The sequence below is a fragment of the Magnolia sinica genome, chromosome 1 (assembly GCF_029962835.1).
Source record: "Magnolia sinica isolate HGM2019 chromosome 1, MsV1, whole genome shotgun sequence".
Lineage (NCBI taxonomy): Eukaryota > Viridiplantae > Streptophyta > Magnoliopsida > Magnoliales > Magnoliaceae > Magnolia > Magnolia sinica.
The window spans coordinates 117223705-117243431 of NC_080573.1; the positions used below are offsets into that span (position 1 = coordinate 117223705).

Consider the following 19727-nt stretch of genomic DNA (forward strand, 5'->3'; position numbering starts at 1 on the left):
GAATGACATTACTTGGAGCATGAGGTGGATTAGTTGCTGGTGAACATAGCAATTGAAAGAACAACATGCAAGACCTCTCCTACAATCAAGGAAGCTGTCCTACAATTCTACACATTCATATCTGATGGAATGGAGTTCTGGTACCTAGCTGCAGAAACCTTGTAGTTGGGCACAAGTCCTTTTTTGTAAGCATTTACACTTGCTAGCATTTACAAACAGACACCTATTGTCCTAGATACTGTTTTCTGTTGTTCCTGTATCTAGATGCATGAATTCAATTCAGAGAATCCATAGGGCCTCATGTATAAGCCAGGTTTGATATAAACAGTTTTCTGGGCCCTATTAGTTTTCATTTAGCAAAGGGCCTCGTGTATAAGATTTCTCCAGTAATAGTAACAACATTTGATGTTGTATGTTGTTTTGTGTGTGTGTGTGTGTGTTTATTTATTTTATAACAATTTTCAATGATGATTAGTAATTGAGAAGTTGAAATTGTTATAGCTTTAGTAACCTCTATGGTTAGTTGTTCTGAGGCAGATATATGACTTCTTCACTGCATGTTTAAAAGTAGGGCTGATTCAAGTGAGAGGCTTGCAGATATTTGCATCTGATAGCTTTCTTGAACTGACAGAGTATACTCGGGAAGAAATTCTTGGAAGAAACTGCCGGTACAAATTTTTTGCATGTCTTTGGTTTCTCTTTACAGCAGTATCTGACTCCCAGCCCCAGTAAAACTGTCTTGAATAATTTTTTACCAATAGTAGAAATTATAGGGTCTATTCCTCTTTTTATCCGCAAACTAAATCCCGAGCATTGATAAGACAATATAGTTTTATTAGTAGTTATGTAAAGATAAGCATGTGTAAGGTTTATAGGGAAGCTTATTATTGTCTGATCATATTGCTGGTCTTATGAAATTAGAATTAACCTCCTACTGCCTGAGTTTAATGATTCGAGGGAAGGGGTTTGCATAGTTGGGGCTTTGCATTTTTTTTAGAGGCAAGGATTTGAATCCTTTTAGGTTTCTGACATGGTCTATGATGTGGGCCCAAGGATCTATGTCACATTAGGTCCCCTTTCTTGTGTGAAGGGGCACAGCTTGCTTCCTGCAAAAATGAAGTGCATTTTGGAACCTAAAGGATTTAAATCCTTTTGAATCTCTAACTCCAGATGCTCCAGTCCACGTGCAAAAACCGTAAAATGGCATTGTTGAAAGATTAAAACAAATGTAGTTAGAATGGTTTCCCTCAATTTCAGATTGATTTTGTACTGATCCCACAGAATGGATAAAAAGGTTCAACTGATGCATAACATCTGAATTTACAATCTTCCATTTTCATTGCTGCTGTTTATAGAGAGGCCCACAAGGAAGCATATAGACCATGAAATCCTCCACTTTTTATCTTCCATGAGTCGCTTACTTTATATGGTTTCAAGATTTTGAGGATGGTGAGAAGATGACGGTTTTCACAAGCTTACAACTTCAACCAACTGTTCTCAACAATGTAAGGTACCCTTTAGATGCTCAACAGCCCTATAATAAAAACCATCGTTCAGAGGGACTTTGTTGTATCTTCGTGTCAAGCCGAACGTAGGCACAAAGAAGCCTGATGCTTGTCAGGAATGGATCATTGCAAGGGTTCAAAATGGATAGCCACTTCACTACATTTACAACCAGTGCATCCAACATGCATTTGAATGTGACTCTGAGCAATTCATTGAAATATTTTTATGAGTTTGGAATGAGCAATGGCCATGATAAAATTATGCACCAGTAACCATAACGGTCATTCAATGAGGTTCGCCCATCGCCCAATTGTCCTGCATGAATTCAATGTGATTGGTCACATATATTAAACAAGCTCATAGTCATCAAAATCCTACTATTTACTATTTAGGATTTGAGTTGAATCTTAAGCAAAACTATTTGAATCTCACCTTGAATCCCTTTTTATATGAATGTTGTGATTCTATAATTTAAATCTTACAATTTACAATTCAAATTATACTAATTCTTTTCTATTTTAAGCTTCACTTGGCGTTCATTTTATGTTTTGAAATTGCTGGGGGCATTTTAAGAATCATTTAGAAAAGGTAAATTACTTTATTTTGTTCATAATAAAAGATTAAACAGTATATACTCTCTTTAACATTAAATCATGAAGCTTGTTTTTTTTTTCAACTTCTTAACTATTGACCTATATTTATCGTGGAATGAATGAATGATGGTTAGAAATCAAAGTATATTTTCTTGTTGTTGTCAGTCTATGGAATCAAATGCCACTTTTCCAACATGATTCATAATTCAAGTATAGGTATAAAGAACATAAATTATTAACTGATTCTTATAAGTTTTTTTAGGGGAGTTTCTTGAAAGACAAAAATAAAGGAAAGGTAAGAATCCTTTAACATTATCATTTGGAAAGATAAAAGGATATACGCCAAGGGATTGATTTAGCCACAACACTAGAGTGCATTGAAATTTTTTTTGTGATAACGGATCCTAGACTTCCTGATAACCCCATAGTTAGACATTCACTTCCATAATGTGGATTGGATCTTGACGTGTGGCAGACCATATTTTAGCTTTCTATTCCTCATGTTCTCCTTCATGATTCTTGAATCATTCTTTATAGTAAGCAAAATTTTGTTTCCTCTCTGGGGCTGCTACAGCTACATCCCAAATAATTAACTGTTCTTTCCTTTGGCTGTTTCAACATTCCATTTAGGAAAAAGGAAAAGTTTTAAAGAGAAATATCTGGGAACTCACTCTTTTCCCAAAACAGAGGGTTTCAATTGTTTGAAAGCCTCGCACTTCGTTGGCTTTCTAATCTTAGAGCAACTAAATGGAATCAAAGTGGCTGGAAATTAATTTTAAAAAAATCTAGAAAAATTGTGTTGAAACAGTCTAGCTGAATTGGACTGAAACGGACAAACCAAGCTGTAACTGGCAGTAGTACGGTTCAATTTATGGAGAGGTGTAGTTTTAGTCTAAAAATACTTGAGCTTTCATTTGAAAAAAAAAGGAATTATACTTAATTTGATGTTTCATTTCTTGGCATATAGCTCAAAGAGGACTGCTGTGATAAGAGCATCTGATGATTTTTGGCCGAGAGTCCCAGCGTCACATACAATCCATATTGCATCTGTTGCCTACAACACCTTATTCCTTGGAGAATTCATGCAGCCTGATTGGGATATGTTTCATGTAAGCTACCATAATCCTGTTTCCTGATAGCTTTATCTTTCAACATTTGTTGAGTTTTTGGGAAATCATGATTGGTTATTTGGTGATTGATGTCATTCATCAGAGCATTCACCTGGTGGCTGAATACCATGGAGTAGCTCGTGCGGTCGGAGGATGTGCCATTTATGTTAGGTATTAATTTCACTGCATTAAACAGTATAGCTTATCTACATCAAGCAAACAGAATAGCTTAGCCACTTCATGGCACTCGCTTGAATCTAATTGCAAATTTCTACAATAATTCAATTCAATGAAGTGGAAATGTCCCAAGTGCAGCAAGCCCTGCTCTGTTAACAATATGGGCGAACGAAACCCAATCTTGGTCTCAAGACTCAGATGAGTCCCGTATGACTTGTCCGAGTTGACTCAGACCCCCATCTCAAGCGAGTCACTACTCAAACTCAAGATCAAACTAGTCGGTATAAGTCGCTGAGTCCTTTAACCATGCCCTAAAACTGAAATCATGACCGTTTAAGGTTCCACATGAAGAAACACATGAAATTGCATTTGCGGATTGGTCATCATCATGACTGATGCTGATCCCACATTTTTATTGGGTAACATCTGTCATATGTAATGATCAATTCAAATTTGATTGAGAATCCAAATACACCCTTCTTGCATATGCTTTTCCAGCCACTGAAACATTCGCTCATGTTAAAAGCCATTCCATGCAGTGACAAACCCGGAGACCATTACCACATTTTTGTACTCTTTATAAAAGAATTTAGAAACAGTCCTAAGACTAACTCTAAAGCTCATTGTAAAATGCAAGCCATTGATTGTATCTAATTGTGGTTCTTAAAGTCTAACTTTGTAAACAAAACATGCAAATTATAACCTGTGATTTTAGCATTGCAGGTTGCTGGTAATGAGAATGGCATCACTGCATTTCAGATGGACATAAAGGTTAAGACAGATCAAATCAACAGAACTTAGTTTCTTCAGGAGATGCTTTGTTTCTTGTGCATTGGAAAGACAAGTTTTTGAATGTTAAGTTTTTTGTCATGTTGATTCATGTTTTTTGTCATGTTGATTCAAGTTTTTATTTTTATTTTGTTGTTGAAGCATGTATGTTTCTGGATCTGTTCATATATTTGTACATTTAGTTTTCCTATCTTGATTCTATTGATGTATATGTTGTATATCCATGCTGTTCATCTGTTTTGCCACACAAGCAGGGATTGAATTCCCACCATAAAAAACTTCTTGGGGTCCATGAAAGTTTGGATCAAGCTGCTATTTGTGTTTTCCCTTTGTCCTGGTCTGTGAGAACTTATCAACAGGTTGGATGGCAAATAAATATTACTGTGGATCTAGGAAGTTTTTAATGGTGGTTGTTCAATCACCACTGTTTTTGTGTCGTGTGGTCCACCTGGGATTTGTATCTGCCTCAATTTTTGGACCATGCTCTAAAAAGAGATGGTGAAACAGATGTATGACGTGGATATACACCACATACATCAAGTTGGGCCCCATGGTCAGGGGCTCACCCACTAAGCTGTTACCCCTGCCTCACCTAATCCATGTCCATGTCACATATGCAGTAATGACATAGGGCATGGTACCTCCCATGCATCCAATGGCACTGGATCTGGTCCCTTTCTAGTTACTTGAGTGTGAATTTCATACAATTTTGCTTTGTGCACTATATCTTGACTCATGTATTTATTGTCTCATTTGAAATTTTTGTTATCTGCAGAGTTTTTCAATGGTAGTGGGTCTGAATGGAAGTTGTAAAAGCAACGTCATAAATGCAATGCTCTTTGTATTTGGGAAACGAGCTAAGCAGGTAAACTCCATTTATATGTGAGGAATATAATCAGGGTCGACATTGTTGGTTTATCTAGTGCTTAGAAACCTGTCGAATGGATTTTAGAATTTGATAAGACTTCACATTGTTGACTTGGTTTGAGTCAAGGAGCTAACTTGATATTTAACTTTGAGATAGGTCAGTCATCATCCAATGATTGTTGCATGCCACTGTGAAGGTAGAGGATGGAAATTTTAGGGAGACAGTAATTTTAGCAACACTCATTGGATGATGACTGACTTGTCTCGAAGTAAATTACGTTTAGCTACAGAAATTATTGTTGCGGATTATATTTGTAGCTATTGTAATTAAATCCGTAGCCATAGGTCTACGGATTAAAACTGTAGCCATAGGTCTTTAGCTACGGCTTTTATTCGTAGCTTTTGTCCAGTTTTCTGGTAGTGTCTTTATTCGCAATGACTTTCATATATGGCAACGTTTTACGATATGCAATGGCGATGTGTAAAATCGTCGCAAATAAGCTTTATTTGCCGACGCTGTATTAAGTCGTCGCAAATAATTATTATTTGCAATAAAATTGGCGACAAGCAACACTCACTGCAAAAAACTTTTCGTGATAAATTTGGGTTTGTTAGCGATGACAAGGACTCGTCGCAACACGTTTTTATTCGCGACGAAGCTCATATTTAGCGACATTTTACGATATGCAATGGCGATGTGTAAACTTGTCACAAATAAGCTTTTATTTAGTGACAATGTATTTAGTCGTTGCAAATAATTATTATTTGCAATAAAATTGGCGACAACCAACACTCGCCGCAAAAACATTTTGTGACAAATTTGGGTTTGTTAGCGATGACGAAGACTCGTCACAACATGTCTTTATTCGCGACGAGTCTTATATTTAGCGACGTTTTATGATATGCAATGGCGATATGTCAACTCGTCGCTAATAAGCTTTATTTAACGACGATGTATTAAGTTGTCGCAAACAGTTATTATTTGCAACAAAATTGGCGACAAGCAACATTCGCCGCAAAAAAACTTTTTGTGACAAATTTGGGTTTATTAGCGACGACGAGGACTCGTCGCAACACGTCTTTATCCGCGACGAGTCTCATATTTAGTGACGTTTTACGATATGCAATGGCGATGTGTCAACTTGTCGCTAATTAACTATATTTTGCGACAAGTTATTAGGTCGTCGCAAATAGTTGAGTTATTGGCGACGAGTTACCGTTTTTGTCGCTAAATAGAATTAGTGATGCCGTATTTGCATTAAACGTGGCGACGAGCAACACTCGTCGCTAAAAGTTTTTAGCGTCGAGTTTGGAGTTTTTAGCGACAAGTTGACTTGTCGTGAAAAGACTGAATTGTTGTAGTGCCATTGTCACCCTTATGCCCAAGCCAATCAATTTTCGAGCTGGGCTTTGGCTCAAATTAGTTTAGCTTGACCCATCTTAGCTCGACCTTACTTTGAGTGTACATGTTGTCTAATAAATGTGATGTTTCAATTCTCAATAAGGCAACCCATGCATCTTAAGCATAGATCCTTGGTTTCATTCCTGTTAAGTGTCTATTTGTTTGTATATATATATAACCTACTTGATCAAGATACAGACTAAGTTATTCAAGTGGAAAATATGAATTTGATCCATCTTCAGCCCAACTCCATCAAGCACTCAACCCGACTCCATCAAGCACGAGCCTAAACAATTTTTTCCTGAATCAGGCTTAAACTTATTATGTTGGGTTAGTGCATGGGCCTTAAGTTTTAGGCCAGGCCATTGCACCCCTACTAGTAGAGGCTATGATCCATAGTCAAGCACATGACCATATTACATGTGGCCAAACCTTTCAAATTATGCTATTTGACTTTTGATGTCATGACGAAAACAAATTGTTTGGATAGTCTTGATATCTAAGTAATGTAAACTATTATTGTATTTGTACAATTGAATATTTTGATCAAATGACTAGAATTCTTAATCTAGTTTTGTGAAAATACTTGTTCATAATTGATGGAAGCAACAAAACCACAACAAAAAGATTTAAACCTATCACACCCTAACATCTAGGTGCAGAGTGTGCACCCTCAGACCCAAAATTTGCTTTGTAATTCGTACACAAAGTGTACTAACTTCATCTGTTGATTAGTTTAATCAGAGGTGGTAATTGCGTTCATTCTAAGTTCCACCCAAGTTCGTCGAATTCCAATCACGCATACATAACACTTAACACCAATTAACTAGGCATATTAAATCTTTATGACCATTCAAATAACATAAATCTTAAACATCATTCATTCATTATACCATCTTACTATAAATATGTTTATTCCAGACTCACAATGTCTAAATCAAATAAATCTAAACAACTGCTTAAAATCCCATAATCAATGCCAATATGCATTGTATGCCAACTAAACTATCCTAATAAATAAATTAGATATTCATGAATGATCTAATGCTACCAATTTATCTTCAAATAAGTATGGCCACATTTCACGTGGGTTGTATTCCGGTTTAGTGACCCCTTCCGGTTTGTGCACCACAACATCTGTTAATGGCTCATCTGTATGGTTTTTCCATCAATAAAAACATAAGCTGGCCATGCTCAGTGAAATATCCCAGCATGGTTCATATACATAGCAAATAAAATAGTATAAAAATATTGAATGCAAAAATGTATGCACATGATGTATGAATGCGCTAGATGGGGTGATCATCCATCTGCTTAGGTTGGAGATCATCAACCCGCATCTACCTGTTGGGTAGGATTCCACCTTTCAATAGGCATTGGCATAACTCGCATCTGGTAATGCTCTACCAAGATCGACAACCCTTCTAGGGAGGGCCCCCATAATCGACAATGTAATATGCGAATGCAATGGATGATGCATGATTTCATCATTTCATAAACACTTGTTTAATTCAGAATATAACCATGTGATTCCATCTCTTTTTAAAATTTTTTTTTTTTTTACAAAAATAAAATGTGAGAAGTAAATTAACATGTGACACAATTTCATGAATCAACATCAGTTAGATCAAAACATTAATCAATCCACACATCATTCAATCAATTTTGCGTAAGTGACATTTTCTTTCCACAATTTCAATACTTTTCTGTTTTGTGCCCCTTCGACTTGGATCTCATTTAATCTTTCTAACAAATATATCTTTTAGTAGATCTTCATCTAACCATCATAACATTACTAGAAGATCAATAAGTGTTTTTCTAATGGATTCTTTGGTAATGAATTACGTGGACTTGATTAACTCCATATTAAGATCTAGACCATTTTTAGATTCATAATCAAGCTGTCCTATAAATCCAGTGTCGATCAAAGTAGAAGTATAATATTTTCTTTATTATCAATTTTTATATTAATTGTTGTCAATCTGCTAATTAAGATACTAAACTCATTCAAGTGTTATTGAAAAATGGACATTTAATTTGTCATCAAGTTATATAGCAACTATTAGATAAAAATCTCATTTAACACTAATTTCTCTGTATAGATTTCGAAATTTGTTCCACAAAATTTTGACAGTGGTTTGATCAGACGCGTTGAACAAAAGTGAATTATTTCATACAAGAAGATCCACCATTACTAACTAGTTTTTCTCCTCTAAAAATTGCATTTTTTTTCTTCAAGGGATTTTTTTTCCTTCTTTTCTTTTGATTGTACTTCCTTCACCAAAATTGTGTTCACGTTCAATTTTCATAACACGTAATTGGATCTAACAAACTTCAATACCTCAATTCTGGTCAAACTCAATTAAGTCATCTTAAACAATTGTAAGACAAAGCCTACAACAATCTTGTGTTAAAAAGCTTGTCAACATTTAAATTTGATACCAATTGTTAGAAAAAAATACCCCCACATAGTCAATGTAAACAAATTAAACAAATTCACAAATGAAAAGAGCTAAAACAAAACCTCAAAGCCAAGGAGTTAAATGAGAGATGAAACAGAAAAATATGTGTGGTTGAACTACTCACACACACACACACACACACACACACACACACACACACACATATATATATATATATATATATAGAGAGAGAGAGAGAGAGAGAGAGAGAGAGAGAGAGAGAGAGAGAGAGAGAGAGAGAGAGAGAGAGAGAGAGAGAGAGAGAGAGAAGGTGTGCCATGACATGTGTGCAAAGGTGTGCATGGGTGCTGACGTAAGAAGGTGCGCAATAGAAACCTCACAAACCCAACTTTCAGTCTGATAAAAAAAATCTGATGGGCCATGGCAAAGGGAAACAATCTTCTCCCTTGATTTGCATTTCTCTTTACTATGGCCTACTAGAGTTTTGGATCAGGCTGAAAATTAGGCCATAGAGTTTCAAGGGGTGCTGCATCATGTGGACCATTCAGATTTTGTGCCCATGATACATGTACAAAGGTGCTATGTCGAGCGCATAGAACCATAACATATGGTCGAGTCAAAATAAATTTTCAAAATATACAGTGGAGATGCCATTCCAAAAAAAAAAGGGCAAAACTGGATAAATCGGAGTTATATAGTCTTGGGGTGCGCTGATGTCACCAATTATGTGTGGTCCTTCGTGATATATGTGTTATATCCATACTGTCTATCCATTTTAAGATATCATTTTAAGGCTTTACTGTAAAACCCAGGCAGATCCAAACCTCAAGTGGACCACGACACATAAAGTGGGGACAATAATGCCCATTGTTAAAACCTTTCTACGGCCCATCATAATGTTTATTTTACATCCAACCTATCAATAACGTCACAAAGAACTAGATGAAGGGACCAAACAAATATCATCTTGATCCAAAACTTTTGTGGCCCCAAGAAGTTTTCAATGGTAGGCGTTCAATCCCTTCTACTTTTTATGTTATGATCCACTTTAGCATTACTTTAGCGTTGGATCTACTTAATTTTTGTGCTAATGCCCTAAAATGATTTTTGGATATGGATGGACGGTGTGGATATAATACTTATATCATGGTGGGGCCAAGGAACTTAGTGACGGCAACACGGTCGGTGGCGTGTGGCACACCAGCCTTTTCGCTCCCCACGCGGAAGGGAATAGATTAGGTGCGGCCTCCGCCTAACCTACGACAGTGCGTCCCTCATCGTGGGGCCCAACTTGATCTACATACTATGTACCCACATGGTCCATTTGTTTTGGAAGACAATTTTAGGTATTGATTCCAAAAATAAAGAAGATCCAATTCTAAAGTGAACCATACTATCAGAAACAGTAGTGATTGAATACTCTACCATTAAAAACTTCCCATGGCCCACTGTAACGTTTACATCATGCTTATTTTCCATCTAACCTGTTGATATGTTACTGGATTAAGTAAAATAAAAAAATGTATCAGCTTCATCTAAAATATAAGTGGCCCATTAATTGTCAATCACAACCTTTAACTATGGTTTGTTCCACTTGAGAATTGGATATGCTTCAGGTTCTAAATCATATCTTAGAATGATATATAAAGGCAAATGGGTGGAGTGGATATAAAATTCATACGTCAATGTGGGCCTACAATAAGGGTTGCACCGTCTTGGGTCAGGCCTGAGCCGCACCTAATACACTTCCATGCATACGGCTTGTCGTCTAGATTGTGTGGCAAGGAATTTTTATCTACACAGATAGTGGGCCCATTATAATGTTTATGAGATATCCACCATGTTCATTCATTTTTTCTGGTCATGTTAGGACGTGGGAAAAATAATAAGATATATAAAATTCAACTGGGCCACACAATAAGAAAATGTGAGTAGTTAAATGCCTACTGTTGAAATCTTCTTAAGGTCTATCATTATTCTTATATGCCATTTATACTGTTCACAGGGTCATTCTTACTGGGATGAATTGAAAATACAAAAATATTAGCTCAATCTAAAACTTCTGTAACCCACTGATGTTCACCAGCAGACATCCATTCCTCACTACTTCCTATCGTGAAGCCTACGTGATTTTCGGATCTGCCCCACTTTTTGTCTCATACCCTAACGTGAAATAAAAAAAATAGATGGATGGTGTGGATTTCTCACAACATGATGGTGGGCCCTAACTAACTTCCTATCACATTAAGCTTCCCTGAGAGGTTGTCGCATCTTCCCGCGCATTTTGAATGTTTATCATCCAATGGCTCATATAATGTGTGTGTGTGAGTAATGCTCACACACAACTAGTTGGACCATTCAATTTGGTCCAACTAGCTGTGTATTAAATAACACAAATTTCTTTTTCAAATCAATGTCATATACCATGTGAGAATGTGTGACATTATGTCTTACATATTATTCAGATAGCTAGTTGGACGGTGCAGCTAATTGTGTGTGAGCATTACTCTCTCTCTCTCTCTCTCTCTCTCTATATATATATATATATATATATATTTATATATATATACTCACACAACTAGTTGGATGGTCCAACTAGTTGCCGATTTGAGTGTTAATTAATGCTAATAAATAACTACGACCAAGAAGTTATTTTGAAGAGTAAACAAGTTGTTAGCTAGCCTGGGTGGGCCCACCATAGCATTAATGAGAAATCCACTCCAACCATTAGGTGAGTCACACCATGTTAGACTTAGAGACTGGAAATAATCCCCATCCGTAGGTTAGGTGGACCACACAATTGGAAATAGTGTACAATGAAAGCTCACCCTCCAAACGGTTTCCCTTGGTATAGTCTAGTTGAATCATATTATGTGGTATCTAATGGATGGAGTGGATTTCACATAATCATCATGGTGGGCCCTATAAAAATTAAGGGTGGACTTAACACTCCAAATTATTTCCCTTGGTATAACTCACTTGAGTCACAGATCGGCTTTGTTTTTTAGATTATGGACCATCATGGGATTATACATGTAATGATCGGAGTAGATCACACATACATAACAATATATATCCCATAAAAAATCAAGGTTAAATTTACATTCGCAATTCGTAAGTTACCGTAAAAGTGGAGAAATTGACTATTGTAAACGCCACCTTTTACCCAACGTCTTTTCAAAACGCTCCCAAACTTTACTTTCCCAAAGTAAACCATTCTATACGGACACACTATTTGCAGACAAAATACCCTTGCATTCACGGTGGCTAAATAGCTATGGCTATGGTTATAATTTGTAGCTATAGGTTCTGAATGCAAGGGTATCTTCGTCTGCAAATAGTGTGTCCGTGCATAATGGTTTACTTTGGGAAAGTAAAGTTTGGGAGCATTTTAAAAAGACGTTGGGTAGAAGGTGGCATTTACAGTGGTCAATTTCTCGTAAAAGTGATACGTTTCCGAGAGAAATAGCCGTTTAGTTTAATCAGTTGGGCTATAATTTACTGTTAAGCATATGATAAATTTTAAAGTATTAAGTGCGTATAAAATCCAACCCTTTCAACAGTTTAGCCCCAACATGAAGATCATTCATCACAATTATTGTTAGTATTTACCTATCAAGTGGTCCACACCATATAAAACAATAAGTATACGTTGGTAACCAATGACCATACAACTGGATATTAAGGAGTTATGGAAAAAGGTGATTCTTATGATGGTCAACCTATTAGAGGGTTTAGATGTCATATAAACATGAAAGGTTGGAAGTTACTAGTGGTTAGATCTTGATATATAATCCAAACCGTTGGACATGAAACTTAAAAATACGGGACTCGGATTCGGCGGTGTCCATTAATACCGCACTAGTGGTGCTATTTGGCCCATTATAATGCATGTGTTTTGTCCTCACAGTACTTCCAATTTTCCATATCATAGTGGGACATGATCCTAAAAATGAACCAAATCCAGACTCCAAGTGGACCACACCATAAGAAATAGTATTGATTGATAACTCACCATTGAAAACTTTATAAGGCCCACTAGAATGTTTATTTTCCATCCAACCTGCTGATTAGGTCTCACAAACCTGGATGAAAGGAAACACAAAAATCATCTTGATTTTAGAGGATAAATAGAAAAGAGAATAAGGCCCATACGTCATGGTGATCCACTTATGCCTTAGAGTTGCCTCGTTTGGGTTCATGCTTTAAAATAATATAACAAAATGGATGATTGGCTTGGATAAAATCCAAAGATCATGGTGGGTCCCACATAGCCCTCTCTAGGCTAAGGACTAACTTGATTCGTTTTCACATGTATAAGGGATAGAGCATTAAACAAGGAAAAAAAACATTAAACGAAGAGAGAGAAAGGAGAAGGAGAAATATTTACAAAGAAAATGAGATGACTAGAGAAGATATACACGTGTGATATATTCAGATGATGCGCCACATATCTTGAAAATCTAGTCCATTAATTAAGTAGGGTCCTTTATAAGCATGCGAATGATTATATATTACTTTTTTTAAATGATAAATAGTATGATATCATCTACAAGAAAAGTGAGGTATTAGAAATCTATTCCAATAGTCCAGATTCAACTTATATGTGTGACTCTAGTGGTGATGATCATTGATTAATTTTTAGTATATAAAGTTTCATTAGTGGGCCCTATTTGATGAACAGGTTGGATTTATGACACATAATTCCCATCATACTTATGTAAGACTCAATGTCACGTATCCTCGCATGTGGTGCATTACATGTTGATGAAAATAGTAATTTTTTACATTTAATGCACAACTAGTTGGACCAATTTCAATGGTCCAACTAGTTGTGTGAGAGCATATATATATATATATAGTCTCCTGCGAACCATCCCGCAGGCTACCTTGGTGCGGTCCAATTCCCATCGTAAAGAGGAAATCAGATTGCGCACTGAGTAAACTCTGTTGGGCCCACTGTGAATGGAGTGGTCTATCCACGCTGTCCATCCATTTTTCAAGTGCATTTTAATGGTTGAGACCAAAATTGAATCATTTCCAATGCTCAAGCAGACCATAGAACTGGAAACATTGGGTATAATAATTTCCACCGTTGAAACCTTTCTAGGGTCTACAGTCATGTTTATTTGTCAGTCGACCTGCTCATAAGATCACACGGATATGGATGAAAGGAGAACACAAATATCAGATTGATCCAAAACTTATGGACCCCAAGAAAATTTTCAACGGTTGACATTCAATTCACATTGTTTCCTGTGGTTTGGCCCACTTGAGATTTGGATATACTTCATTTTTGGGTTTAAGCCTTAAAATTATATGTTAAAATGGATGTAAGGAGTGGATGGAATATATAAATCATTGCGGGCCCACAGAGTTTACTCAGTACACAGTCCGCTTCCTCGCAAGAGACCTGGGCGCAGATGGGCTATTGACAGGTTGAGAAGTGACGTCACCAAATTTTGTGGCCCCACCATGATATATGTTTTGTATCCATGCCGTCTATACATCTGGAGAGACCATTTTAGGGTAATATCCAAAGAATGAGTCACATCCAAAGCTCCAGTGGACCCCACCACAGAAAACGGTGGGGAGAGTGACGCCACCGTTAAAAACTTCTAAAGGCCACAAAAGTTTTCGATCAAGCTTATATTTGTATTTTCCCTTCTTTAATGTCTTTGTTAACTTTTGAACAGGTTGGATTTTGAAAATACATCATGGTGGGCCTTAGAAAGGTTTCAACGATGGTCATCAATCTTCCTGGTGTTTTCTGTGGTGGGGTTCATGAAAGCTTTGGATATGCCTCATTCTCTAGCTCATGGCTTAAAATAATATCTCCAAATGGATGGACGTTGTAGATACAACACATACATCATAGTGGGGTCCACAGAACTTGGTGACTTCACTTCAGTAGCCACTCTCCCTACTCAACCTGAAAGTATCTGATCCGCGTACCCTTTGTCAGTATCTAATCCCTACGTAACGGTGGGGTCCACTTGAGCATTGGAAATGATTCAGTTTTGGTCTCAACCATTAAAATGCACTTGAAAAATGGATGAATGGCGTGGATAGACCACATCCATTCACAGTGGGCCCAACAGAGTTTGCTTAGTACGTAATCTGATTTCCTCTTTACTATGGGAATTGGACCGCACCAAGGTAGCCTGCAGGATAGTTCACAGGAGACCAATACTCTCTCTCTCTCTCTCTCTCTCTCTCTATATATATATATATATATATATATATATATTACCATGGGACAACAACACACTTTCTTTTTCATTAATATTTTGTTTGATAAAACTTATTTTCAACACTTATATGACTTAGATCATTTGGCGAATTCAGATTATCAAGTACTTAATTTATTTTCATTGAAAATAAAGGTATTTTATAATCTCTCTTCCCTTCACTTAATGCTAAACGCCAAATGTTGAAAGCAGTGGTGTGTTAAAATTTATTTTCACTTTTTACTAAAATATCTATAAAATTATTTCAAAATTACATTCCAACACTTTTAAGTATTCAGAGTTTATATTTTTAGTTTATCAAACAACACGTAAATCAAGAGAAATAAAGAAATACAAGGTGTACCTCTCTCCCTCAATCTTCCACTATACAAGGAATCTCGGAAAGAGTAGTTTCTGAGTAAGAAACACTGGATGCATTTCCTATGCATATGCCAGTACTAGTGCGATAGAAGCGTCATCACCTCAACATGTAGTGTACGTGCCCAGATAGTATACGCTAAGGATTTGAAACTGTTGTGACTTACATGCAAGTTTACAACCTGTGTATTACATGTTAGACAGGCTGAAACATACCTTGTATAACTAGCATACCTTATATAGTTGGTTTTTCATATGTAGATGATTCTGATTTTATTTCTTTCCTTGTATAGATGCTGTAATCTCTATATATTCAACCCCTTTGGGTTGTCTCAAATACACAAAAGCTTTCAGCTCGTCTCGGTTTACATGGTATCAGAGCATCACTGATCCAAATCCGTCACCACCTGTCAGATTCGACCACCCCTGCGTCGTCCGGCCACCCCTGTTGCGTCGTCCGATCATCCCTCTGCTCGTCCAGCACCATCTGCTGCTCGTCCCGCGCCCCTGTTACAGATCCGACTACCCCCTGCTCTTCCGACTGCCCCTGTTGCAGATCCGGCCACTCCTTGCTTGTCCTAATGTCCCCTGTTGAAGATTCGACCACCCCCTGCGCGTCCGACCACCCCCTGCTACGCGTCCGACCACCCCCTGCGCGTCCGACCACTCCTGTTGAAGATCTGACCACCCCTGTTGAAGATCCGACCACCCCCATCGTCGCCCGATCTGTTACTGTTGCTGCTGCGTCGCCGGATCTATATTTTCCAGATCCACAGGTCCTGTTGCTGTTCCTATTCCGCCAAGATCCCGTTGGGTATCTCCTGCTGAACGGTACACCTAAAACATTCTTTTGCTGCAACTCTTTGCGTGCTTTATATTAACTCCGATCAATGGACAAGAACTCATCACGTACAGAGGCCCCAAGGTGTAGTTTTGATGGTACCAACTATTCACTATGGGCCATCCATTTTCAGAACTTCCTGAAGGGTCGTGGTTTGTGGGGACTAATTGATGGATCTGTTACTATTCCCACTTCCACGGATGCTGATAAATTGGCTGATTGGGAAATGAACAATGGGCGGATTATTACCTGGATTCTCGATTCAGTCGATCGGTCCATTGCTGTTGGCCTCACACCTCATCGCACGGCTAAGGCAATGTGGGAGCATCTTCAGACAATTTATCAAGAAAGTAATGCGGCCCGGTCATATCGTCTGGAACAGGATCTCGTTAACCTTACTCAGGGTGACGATAGTATTCAATCATTTTATTCTAAAATTGTCACAATTTGGACTGAGATGGCCTTGATGGATCCAATATTTCCTAATGACTTTAGGATTTTCCAAACTATGCGCGAGAGTGCGCAAGTTCGCCAATTTCTTATGAAACTGCGTCCGGAATTTGAGCATTGTCGAGCTGCTCTCTTGAACCGTAGTCCTACTCCTTCATTGAATTCGATTATTAATGGTCTATTGGCTAAGGAACAACGACTGAAAGTTCTATCACTTCCTTCCTCGACTCCGGGATCCTCTGATATGGTGCTAGCTGTGTCCACCACTACACCAACACGTGGCTCCTCTCTTTTAACATGTCGCGGCTGCAACAAGGTGGGTCATGTTGTTGCTCAATGCAAAGAATGGTGCGCTTATTGTCGACGAACTGGTCATGGTATTCAAGACTGCCGTACATGTGCATATGCATCTTCTTCCGTTCGTGGACGTGGTGGTCGTGGTCGTGGCCGTGGTCGTGCTCTTTCTGCTACTGCTGCCACTATTTCTTCCGAGCCGACTGTTACTGATTTTACATCTACTGTTTCTGCTGAAGGTCTTTCATCTCCGTTGACTCCTGCGATGCTCCAGCAAATTGTTCAGGCCCTTTCTGCGGCCGGTATGTCAGGTATATCCTCATCTTCTACATGGTTCTTCGATTCGGGTGCTTCCAATCATATGACCGGTGCTGTATCCTATCTTCGTGACATTCGTCCCTACACCAGCAATCAGGCTATTTCTACTGCGGATGGCACTAGACTACCTATTCAGTCTGTTGGATCATTGACTTTCTCTCCTTCTGCTCATCGCCAGTTCACCCTTCGTGCTGTGTTTCATGTCCCTAACCTCTCTTCCAATTTAATTTCAGTTGGTTAACTCACATCAAATAACTGCTTAGTCATATTTCTTCCCAACTGTTGTTTTGTGCAGGATCTGGCAACGGGGAAGGTACTTGGGAGGGGTAGGCGGCATGGTCGTCTGTACGTGCTGGATTTTGATCCATCTGTCACTCCGGCTCGTTGTTTGTTTTCTCCTTCTTCATCAGATATTTCTTCAGCAAATAAATTGTGGAAACTATGGCACTTTCGCCTGGGTTATCCACATTCTGATCGGTTACTTCAGTTAATTTCGTCTGGCATGTTAGGGAATATTTCTCTTAATAAAAATGATTTGGATTATTCTTGTTCTTCCTGTTGTCTTTAAAAAAGTAAGTGTGTTCCATTTTCCCTAAGTACTACAAAATCATCTTCTATATTTGAACTTGTGCATACGGATGTTTGGGGTCCTTCACCAATTATGTCTCTCTCTGGGTTACGATACTATGTAATATTCATTGATGATTTCACACGTTACATTTGGATTTACTTTCTGCAATCGAAGTCACAGGTTTTTGAAAAATTCAAGTTATTTCACTTTATGGTGGAGACTCAATTTCGAGTTTCAGTTCAAACTCTCCGCTCTGACTCAGGGGGGGAATATCTTTCAACTGATTTTCGTACATTTCTTCAAGGGCATGGAATTATTCATCAAACCACCTGTTCTGATACTCCACAACAGAACGGGGTGGCTGAAAGAAAAAATCGTCATATTGTTGAAACTGTCAACACCCTGATGACAGCTATGAGTGTTCCTCGTTCTTTCTGGGCTGAAGTAATGTTACATTCTGTCTACTTGATTAACCGGATGCCAACCAAAGTTCTGAACAGTAAATCTCCTTACTCTGTTCTCACTGGCTTACCTCTTGCATATTTCACATTTCGTGTTTTTGGTTGTATCTGTTATGTTCACCTGGCTTCACGTGAACGTAACAAACTATCTCCAAAATCAGTCAAATGTATGTACTTGGGATTTGGGGAAACTCAGAAGGGTTTTCGATGTTATGATCCAGTTTCTTGTCGTGTTCGGGTTTCACGACATGTTGTTTTTCTTGAGCATATTGCTTTTCATTCATCTCTTCCTCCTCCGCACACTCCCAACTCTCCTGGTCTAACTGCCTTTCCAGAAATTCCGTTTGCCTCAAGTACTCTTCCTCGTCCGTTGCAGGTTTACTCACGTCGACCACGTACAGATCCACCACCTATTACTCAACCCGAACCTACTGTACCCGTTGCTGATCCCGAACTTACCTCGATTCGTCGTTCCGCTCGTGAACATCGAGTGCCTGATCGGTTGATATGCTCTATGTCTGCCATGAATGCTACTCTGGATACCGTTTCTATTCCTACTTCATACTCTCAGGCAGCCACTCATGATTGTTGGAAGAAGGCTATGGCAGAAGAACTTGCAGCATTGGAAGATAATCATACGTGGGACATTGTCACTCGACCTGCTGACCAACAGCTAATTGGTAGCAAATGGATTTATTCGGTCAAACTCAAGTCTGATGGATCATTGGATCGATACAAGGCTCGACTTGTCGCTCAGGGATACAAACAGGAATACGGAATTGATTATGATGAGACTTTCGCTCCCGTGACCAAGATGAAAACTGTTCGTACTCTTCTGGCTATATCTTCTGCTCGCTCCTGGCCACTCGCTCAGATGGATGTGAAAAATGCCTTTCTTCATGGAGATCTTCAAGAAACCGTGTATCTGAAACCTCATCCTGGCTCCTTAATCCCTGACAATAAGGTATGTCGCCTAAAGAAAGCCCTGTACGGCCTCAAACAGGCACCTCGGGCATGGTTCCAACACTTTCACGATGTTGTTACGGGTGCTAGCTTTACTCAAAGTGGTCATGACCCATCCTTATTTTTACGCATCATTGCTCACGGAATTGTCATTATTCTGGTCTATGTTGACGACCTCTTACTGACTGGTAGCGATACTGCTGGCATTTCGGCTTTAAAGGAAGTTCTGCAATCCTCCTTCAAGATGAAAGACCTTGGCCATCTCACATACTTTCTTGGGCTTGAAATTTCACGTTCTAAACGTGGGATCCTGGTCAGCCAGCGTAAATACGCCAAGGATCTTCTCGCTTTGGCA

General features: G+C 38.4%; 1 protein-coding gene across 5 annotated transcripts; it reads left to right on the top strand.

Annotated features, from left to right (window-relative positions):
* Positions 1–559: 559 nt before the first annotated feature.
* Positions 560–4299, top strand: LOC131257876 (probable galactinol--sucrose galactosyltransferase 1). Of its 5 annotated transcripts, none has more exons than XR_009177733.1 (3): positions 560–668; positions 3067–3208; positions 4109–4299. XR_009177733.1 is itself a non-coding variant. In XM_058258829.1 (3 exons), the coding sequence occupies exons 1-3, from the start codon at positions 3044–3046 to the stop codon at positions 4152–4154; spliced, it is 279 nt and encodes a 92-aa protein (XP_058114812.1). In that variant the 5' UTR covers positions 2970–3043; the 3' UTR covers positions 4155–4299. The 5 variants fall into 5 exon arrangements, 1 of the variants encoding a protein (XP_058114812.1); XM_058258829.1 differs by lacking the exon at positions 560–668 and adding an exon at positions 3312–3379 and having other exon boundaries at positions 2970–3208; XR_009177749.1 differs by lacking the exons at positions 560–668; positions 4109–4299 and adding exons at positions 3312–3379; positions 3925–3946 and having other exon boundaries at positions 2990–3208.
* Positions 4300–19727: the final 15428 nt, after the last annotated feature.

Bases quoted from the DNA above. Each gene is read 5' to 3' on its own strand.
- LOC131257876 (XM_058258829.1), top strand. From the start codon at position 3,044: ATGTTTCATTTCTTGGCATATAGCTCAAAGAGGACTGCTGTGATAAGA. The intron at 3,209-3,311 runs GTAAGCTACCAT...GTCATTCATCAG, and splicing joins CTGATTGGGATATGTTTCAT to AGCATTCACCTGGTGGCTGA. The intron at 3,380-4,108 runs GTATTAATTTCA...TTAGCATTGCAG, and splicing joins GGATGTGCCATTTATGTTAG to GTTGCTGGTAATGAGAATGG.